This window comes from Sinohyriopsis cumingii, chromosome 1 (genome assembly GCF_028554795.1).
Source record: "Sinohyriopsis cumingii isolate HCF-2022 chromosome 1, ASM2855479v2, whole genome shotgun sequence".
In the NCBI taxonomy this organism is placed as follows: domain Eukaryota; kingdom Metazoa; phylum Mollusca; class Bivalvia; order Unionida; family Unionidae; genus Sinohyriopsis; species Sinohyriopsis cumingii.
The window spans coordinates 117,153,376-117,162,531 of NC_142961.1; the positions used below are offsets into that span (position 1 = coordinate 117,153,376).

General features: G+C 36.0%; 1 protein-coding gene across 2 annotated transcripts; it reads left to right on the forward strand.

Annotated features, from left to right (window-relative positions):
* Positions 1–287: 287 nt before the first annotated feature.
* LOC149807716 (uncharacterized) lies at positions 288–5,263 on the forward strand. 2 transcript variants are annotated; one of them, XM_089944025.1, is made up of 2 exons: positions 288–644; positions 4,047–5,263. In XM_089944025.1, exon 2 carries the CDS (start codon positions 4,190–4,192, stop codon positions 5,174–5,176), a length of 987 nt encoding a protein of 328 aa, XP_089800151.1. In that variant the 5' UTR covers positions 288–644; positions 4,047–4,189; the 3' UTR covers positions 5,177–5,263. The 2 variants fall into 2 exon arrangements, with proteins under 2 accessions (XP_089800151.1, XP_089800234.1); XM_089944108.1 differs by lacking the exon at positions 288–644 and adding an exon at positions 656–717.
* Positions 5,264–9,156: the final 3,893 nt, after the last annotated feature.

Sequence of the window (9,156 nt, forward strand, 5' to 3'; positions counted from 1 at the left end):
AATAAAACAACATTTTTTCAAAAAAATAAATAATTTCCATGAGCTTCAAGAAAATGCAATGCTTTCCTCCTTTCTTCATCACAGTAAAATTGGATTGTATAAATATATCCAAAGTTCCGGATTTGCTATAGACTTATCTTTATTCATATTGTTTTATCTCAGGATGTGAGTCGGGTACTAAAACTAGGTAAGAGCCTCGAAAATATGTAGCTTTATCTTTAAATTAAATCCATGTTTGTTTGTTGTTTGTTTTTTTTGGTTTTTTTTGTGGGGTGGATGTGGTGGGCTAGATAGTTGTCATTTTAGTATTTATGTGGATCTTGTTATTTTCACTTTTTCAGTGTGCGTAAATAATCATACTAGAGCGGAGATTTTGTTTCATGAATCTTGTCCCCCCCGGGGTCGGAATTTTAGCAGAATTACAACCCTGTTAAAGGTAAATTCCGATTGCTAGCTATTTCCCTGGCATGCGTTACGTTCGTAAGAATGTCATTCAAAGATGAACATGAAATACGTATGAAATATGGCGGACGATCTATGTCGTAGTTGGTTGCGTGAGAGTAATGTCCGATTGCGGATGATCACTACAAGCCTACTAAACCAGAAGCGACATACCACCATTTTGTGGATAACAGTTAATACAGGTAGGTGGGAATTAGGTCAGTCACCACACACAGAATGAGTAATTGATAACATTCTGCTGTGCTAACTATAAAGGTAAGTTGACGATAACACCAGTACATGTAGTTATAAAATTGTAATTAACCTCAGTTAAATTAATCTCAATTTACAGTAGCGATATTTTCGCTAGCCAATGTTTTAATCCGAGCGGAACCTTGGCTAGCTCAGAGGCAGTAGCGTACTCGGAATATCAATCATACGTAATGTATTTTGGGTAGCTATGAATCACTTGGGACGATTGTTTTAGCCACTTTCGTTATGTTACTATAGGCAAATATACCTTTTCCCCTCTCATAACAATGAACATCTGCGCTTGCAATAAACCCCAAATTAAACTGTCCTACTTCCACACTGCTACTGCTGTTATCAAGGTGCAAAATGTATGCGTGTGCATGGGCACAATCTTAACATTGACCTTTTAGACAGACAAGGTTAATTTGCGGAAATTACAGCAAAAGTGAGTATTCTGTGGTATTCTCTCATTCTTATTTTTAAAAAAAATATAATAAATAAAATTGGATTAGTTATACCAAATTTTACGAATATCGCCAGACTCGACCAGTGTGAGTATATAAAAGGCTTCCCGTGGGTCGGTGGTTCTTATCTGGGTTTTCTCAGTTTCCTCCTCCGCCATTCACACTGGCCGCCAAGTACCTCTCTTGCTCTGAAAAATGGCTCAAACCCCAAACAACAACAACAACAACAAACGTCACAAAAATTCAAAATGTCTAAAAATGATTTTTAGTTGTTGCGGCTGTCATTATTGGTACTGGTCCTTCTCCTGTTACACCCGAAAAGGACAACTTGTACAATAAAGTGCCACCCAGTACGTTATGTGGTCGTCCTTGTTGCACTCACCATCTCCATGCCATCAAAACGATCAATATAACTACTGCCACTCACTCTAATAACACTAAAACTACTGGTGTTGTTGCATCCATTTAATATTATTTGCGGCATCGAGAATCCATTCAGCAAAAGTCAACATACCAATCATTACTGTCAGGGCCGACAAGGGGGGGGGGGGGCATCCGGATATATCCCCGGGACCATGGACTGTAAGGGGGCCCGGGCCGAATAACATTTTATAATTTTATAAAAGAAAATTTTTGTTTGAACAAGAACTAGGAGAGACCCGGGTGTTTCTTACCCCAGAGCTCGTGATTGCTCTTTACGGCCCTGATTACTTCTTGGCTAAGCACAAACTTAACTTGGTGCAATTTCACATTTGACAACAGCTGCTATTACAAACTTTTGTTTATAGCATTAGCTTGGGAACGAAGTACAACGAGTAAGTAACAGAGTTCTATTCGGCAAATTCGCCTTATAATTAGGTCGGTAAGCACTTCGTCAGTGATGCTAGTGTAATCTTTGGATATCCTTGGTTTCCATCCCATCTCCCACCTCATTCATTAATAAATAATGAAAACGAGAGATAGTACGTAGTGCGTGTGTCTGTGCGTGATAGTCCCAACAGAGATGATGATGATGACGATGATGATATTTTCTTAACGAAGTTTCCCTTTGTCACTCTCTTAGCAGAATTATTTGTGTGTTTATTTGTATATGCTAAGTAATTGATAACTAAATAAATTTCGTCAATTTCTAACGCATCTGTTACGAAGACGTTCCTGACTGATTTTGTCTTGATGTTTCTTCATCAGTTGCAGTTACACCGACATCAGATGTTGTACTAGTAAAGGGAACAATTGAGTTTTTTTTTAATATTATTATTGTTGTTATCGGTTGTAATGGTTGTAATAATGGTGTTAATTGTGGATGTATACATGGTAGTAATACCTCCACTAGCCTCACCATTATAATCGTCATAGTCATCATCATTATCATCATCATATTTCGAAAGTAAGAAGTGGAGGTATTAGAACAAAAAGAGGTAAAAACTCTATAATTAGAATTCCGCAGAGTTAAAATTACACTAGCAGTTCCTAATGAACTACCCGGGATTGAAGAGAAATTTTGTCAGTAACACCAGCATGAATGGATTAGTCGTCGTCGGTGATTTCCTCCGTTACTTTCATCTCCTAGAGACAGTTCGCGCATCATCGAGCGCTATAGCCCATTTCATACCGAATTTAACCGAGTTGCTCCGTAATTATCCGAATAACCTCCCGAGTTACTTTATACTCCAGCCAATCAAACGCTGGTGGGTACATGTACATAACAAAATGGCGTCCATTGTTGTTTAGAAATATTTCAGAAATAAAATTAATTAAATGATTGAAATTTTTATGTAAATTATCCACAGACTTTTAAAAACAAATCTGATAAACTCATATGAAACGCATTTTATTATAGTGACGTTTCGGATGCACAGAAATAGTTTGAACAACTTGCTTTTTGATTGCCAGGATTAAATTTGTTTACTTTGACACCGTTTCCTTACTTACATGTACATGTCCAGATGTAAACAGCTCAAAGCTACTCTCTCGTATGGGTTTGAAATCCGCCCTGGTTTCCAGAAAATAAGACAGGATGGTTCCAATATTAAATTTCGTCAATATCTTCGGTAGCATCGCTGTTGAATATGCATTTTTCAACTCGATAAATGATGTTAAAGTAGTTACAGAAGTTGATGCTGATGCTGAAGCGTTAGCCATATTTTGCCCACCACCTATTACGGTCAGTTGACCACCCGCCACGTGATCAAAATTCCGAGCAAATTACGAAGTTCACCGAAGTCTGCATGAAATGGGCTATTGGGAAGTCTTATTAAACGTTGTGAAAGGTCTTTTAGCCATAACATGTGCAGTAAAGTAAGCTTCGTATTTTGTGAAACAAAGAAAGCACTAAACTGCCGTTGATATAAATATTTATGTTGCATACCTGATCAGGACGACGTCTTGTACGTATACAAGATGATTTAGTGGTTCCAATTTGTTGATGTGATTATGTAAATATGAACAAACATTCACATATTCATGTTCCTATATTTTGGCATTATGCCAACACACACACACACACACACACACACATACACACACACACACATCATATAATATAATATCTACATAATCATCTCAAACCATATCTATTAGAATCTCGTCTTGGTGACGTAACGACATCTTGATGACGTGTGTATTGATCTATCTCGTCATGACGAAAGCAGTTCAATACTTCCCCCAAAACAGCTTCTTTTGGCTAAAACCTACCCAGTGGACAAGATTCAGTGTAAACTTTAAAAAAACTTCTGTTACATTTAGATTAATAGTTCATGTAAGTTTCTCTATTTATTCATGAAGATTCTTCCTTTTGATAGCATGTAAATTAAATTTTGTTGGTATCTGTTGTTATAAACAGTGCGAATATTTCCCAGCCTCAAATGACTTTTCTCTTTCCTGTTACAGGGATGAAGACACTGTCCACCAATAATTCCATCTTTGAACATACAACACTGATGGGAATGTTTTGAAGCGAAACAGACAAAACTTGTAATCGGTGGCTTTCTTTCGCAAACTATACATAATTGCTTTCTTGTAAATCTTTTGTTATGATAATCGTAAGACGAAGGAGAATATTCTTTCTGCTTCTCGTGTTCATAGTTTTAATCGTTGTGATATTTGAATGGCGTTCCAATCAAAGTTCTGGAAGAATGTTTTCAACGACGATTTCTGAACGAGATTACGTCAGTTTTCCAGTATTTCATGAAAATTTAATCAGTCACATAACTAGAATATGGAAGCCAATACGATCACGTGCCCGGATGTTTGACATGGTTGAAGATAAAATGGTGAAAAATGAGTGTGTACTCTTAAATACGCCGAATGGGACAACGCCGATTTGTATCTATGATCCAAGCATTGACCGAATGATTTCTTCTTATGTAAAGGACTATGGTACATGGGAGCAAGACCTGCTAAATGCTGTAGGAAGTGTGCTTCTCAGAAATCCAGAGTTATCTTTCTTTGATTTAGGATGCAATATTGGAGTGTATACTCTTTTTGTCGCCAAATTAGGTAGATATGTTGTTGCCGTCGATTCAGTGTGGACAAGTCTTTCTTTATTACATAAATCTGTGAAATTAGGACATTTTCAAAATAGAGTTACCTTAATGTGGAATGCGGTTTCTGATGTTTATGAAAATGTTACGGTGGATATTCCACCCAGTAATTTCGGTGGTGCTCACTTGGTAAGAAAAAACTCGAGGGACAGTTCAGATTTTAAAAATCTTGTGGAAACTGTTACTTTGACTGATTTCATGGAATTATTTAAATCTAAAAAGGTATTTATGAAAATGGACATTGAAGGTTATGAGTTGAGAGCTTTGCGAGGTGGGCGAGATTTCTTTGAAGCGGTTGACGTAAGGTATATCTTGATGGAATGGGTGCATCATCGATATAATGATAATGGTAACAAAATTATACACATACTAGTGCCATATGGCTTCCTTCCATATGCAAATATAGACCAACAGATAATGTTGAATATGGATAAATTTAACACATGGCCTGAAAATGTGTTTTGGATTAAAAGATAGTATGTAATACGTTTTAATATTCTTGTATTCACATTCATTTCGGACTGTAACTATAAAAAGGGTAAAATAAACTTGTGCGAATCAGAATCACTCAATAATGGGAACTGTTCTAGTGTGAAAATGGGAATAAATCCGCTAAGAATCGTGTAATAAAATATCTCTTCAATTTAGCATGCCCTGGATTCCAGTGGGAACCGAGGTAGCACATTTGGCAGAGCGTTGGCCTCGTAATCCGACTGTTTGCTGCCTCGGTGTATCCTTAGAAAGGCACTAAGCTTTTATTTGCTTGTCTCTCTGTAGTGTCTTCAAAGGCCGTTAAGAACCAATCATTTAATCAATCCACTGGAAAAACATTGTAAAACCCGTTCAAAACTATATCTATCTATCTATTTACCTACTTACCTACATACCTACCTATATATCTATCTATCTATCTATCTATCTATCTATCTATCTATCTATCTATCTATCTATCTATCCATCCATCCATCCATCCAACCATCCATCCATCCATCCATCTATCTAGGCAGTCTTCTGTCGTCCAGCAGTATTTGCCTGTCCGTCAAAATCTGTAAATATAACGTGGCGACAATCCGTCCCAGGACAGTATGGACCTTAACCCAACATTTATTTTCTTACTTTAAAAAAAAAATGGAAATTTATTAAGAAATGTTAGTTGTAAGATTTTATTTAACAAAATATTTTTTCAATAAATACTAAAATGTTGATCAATGAAAATGATTGGCAAATGCATACTGGTGGAAATACTGTTAAGAAATCAACACCAATTAAAGAAGAATATGTCAAGTAAAATTCCTGTTTTAGCTTTCTTCTGTAACTCGGTCTCCTTATGATATCTAGGACTTGCCCTCGTCTGTTCTAGGGTGTTCAGTTTCAGTCAATCACGGCGATGCCGTGAGCGCTTTCGTGAGAACCTAATTGAGCGCTTGCTCAGAGACTAAGCTTGGATTTATTTTCAAAACTTTATAATTGAATCGTCTTTATCACGATGAAATAAGCTAATCAGCGTGCTCTTTCTCTCAAACCAAATATAGTATATGAAAGGTGCATAATTACAGTAATATCCGGGTATAGATTCAGCCTAACAAAAAGTCTATTATAAATTTAAACTGATTATTTGGTCGAGAAGATTTTGCTAATGCGAGACAGTGTGAGAATACGGTATAGTGTTATTTTCGACCGTCTGCAGAAAGAGCGAACCACGAAGAGCAAACAAATCTGTCGAAAATTTAATTGTCCTTTTTATATTAGCAATAACGAGTAACCTTAATTATTTTTAATGAAAAAAGTCTGTATAAATTGACAATTTGTTAAAAGTATGTATAATGACTTAATAACATCTGTACAGTTAACTTCGTATACAGAGAAACTATTCAGAAATTATAAGAAATATTTATTTGTTCCATAAATTTTTGTTTACCTTTAAGAACATTGAAACTCACCGTCAGTAGTAGCTGCGGCTATATCGGCCCCACAGTGTCTAGTTTTACTGACGATAGGTTGTTAAACTTAACGTCGAACGCAGGCATTTTCTGCAGAGAATCCGACACCTGGGACTAGTTCTGGGCTATTTCTTTGTCGATTTAATTACATAAACCCCTACTGCATACCGTAACCATGTTTCTACATTGTCAAGCGGTTTTAGGTGCAACTGGGCAAGAAATACGTAGATGTAATTAACATTTTTCATTTCCCTGTTTTTGATCATGAAAATAAAAGACTTTTCGTTTGAAAAATACAGAATATTTGTTCTTTAAAAAAATTGTAACTGAAGCTGTTTTCTCCTCTCTCGTGAGCAGTAGAACAATTAAGAAACCCGAATATTCGAACCGTCGACAGTTATCAGGGTAAATTTGTACAGCCCTATAAAAAGGGATGGATTTGATAGCTTAATTAACATCGATGAATACCAGTATTCAAACCAATTGGAATAAATTCAACGAATATTCGAATAAGAAAAGTTTGTATTCGATTCAACATACATACATACATACATACATACATACGGATAGAGACACAGAGAGAAGGAGATATTTTGTGTCCAAAATATACGCGTAACTACAGCAAGGGGAGGATATGAAACTACTTCTTCCGTATTTCTGCCTATACAAGGTCTATATGGAGACTTTATAATCTTTGGATATCCTTGGTTCCCACTCCACAAAGATAATATAGCGATTTGCTTGTCGTATTTGATAAATGAAAACCACATGTAGTAATGCTTAACGTGTATAATAGTCCCAGTTTAAACAAATGAGTGATGTTGATGATGACGACGATGATGGTAAAAAAATGTTACGAAGTTTCCGTTTTCAGTTTTCAAACTCTTATAGCAATATTGATTAATAAATAAATAAATGTTAATTGTAACTATACCTGATGGCAGCTAACATAAGTGATTGGTTGCTTGTTATTGGATTAACAATATTTTTTTCAGCAAATGATAGGCTATATATGGCGGCCAATATATTTGGTGGAGGATGAACCCGAGAAAATAATTTGAAGAACCGCCGACCCACGGGTAGTTACTGGCAAGCGTTCTCACATACCTTGGCCGTGCCCGTGACGGAAAACCACGTAGATATCGGCCGTGCCCGTGACAGAAAACCACGTAGATAGCTGTGAGATGTCAGTAATCAGTAAAGATGAGCTCCTTAGACCAATCGGATAACCAGAGCCTTCCTTTAACAGAGATGAAGAACCGTCGTGAGTTCATGTGTTCATGGTGCTTTTAGAAGGTATCCTGACAGAAGCTGTAGTAGTAGCGGAAGCAGCAGTGTTCTGATTATTGTTGTTCTTGGTCGTAGTGGTTGTAATAATGGTGGTGATAATGGATATAGGAATGTTATTAATACCTCCAAACACTTCACCACCATCATCATGATTGTATCATCACGTTCATCATCAAATCGTGGAAGCAAAAGCAAAAGCCCTGACATTGAGAAAGGAGTTTATCTATCTAACTTTATCCCAAAATAGGATCCGGCTTTCATATTCAAATAATAACTGTTTAAGTTCATTTCTTTCTTGCTCTTGCAAATGTGAATGTTTCTGGCACAGATCTTTCATAATTTCTGAATTCCGAAGATTTGTCACTCCATTGTAGGTAGGATACGATGATATTCCTTCACTTAAATCTTCAATGAGTGGGACAGGTACAACTAAATTAATTGCATGTTTAACCTGGCTATCTCTTTCAACATACTGGTACTCCTATAATTTATTTATATCACAGGAGCACAATTATTATAATTTAACTCATTCATTTTCTTCTTAACTTTGTAAGGGCCGTAATATCTAATCTGAAGAAAAATTTGAAGAATGAGGAAGAGAGACAGAACCCCATTATTACCAAACTCAAAAGTTATATCCATTGTAGTTCTGTAAAACCATAGTTTCACTTTTGACTTGAATTGCTGAATGCCAAATTCAAGCAATATAGGCTGGAGAGTTCCATATCTAATATTTGACCCATGCCCCAATTGGACAGATTTGGGAAGGCCAAATTGATTAAAATTTTTTATCAAAGTTTTAATATTCCTCAAAGGAATTGCCTCTGGAAACCTTGTTGACACATACATAATGGTCAACAGGTAATGGTTACCTGACTTGGTCCTAAGCAAGGGACCAACACAATCTACCATAATTCTACTGAATGGTTCGTCAAAAGCAGGAATAGGTTGTAGATGAGCCTTAGGTATTTTCTGATTGGGTTTTACTACCACTTGACACGTATGACAAGTGAGACAGTATTTACTAACATCACTTTATATTTTTGGCCAAAAAAAGTGAGTCAAGATCTTGTGATAATTATATATATATATATATATATATATATATATATATATATATATATATATATATATATATATGCAAATTTCAACTTAGATTTAAGGAATAGCAAAATTCTGATGAACTTCGAAAAGCTGAGAAATCGGCACAACATTAACGTTGATAAT

What these genes read in the sequence shown, in the direction of transcription:
- LOC149807716 (XM_089944025.1), top strand. Translation starts at nt 4,190, where the DNA reads ATGATAATCGTAAGACGAAGGAGAATATTCTTTCTGCTTCTCGTGTTC.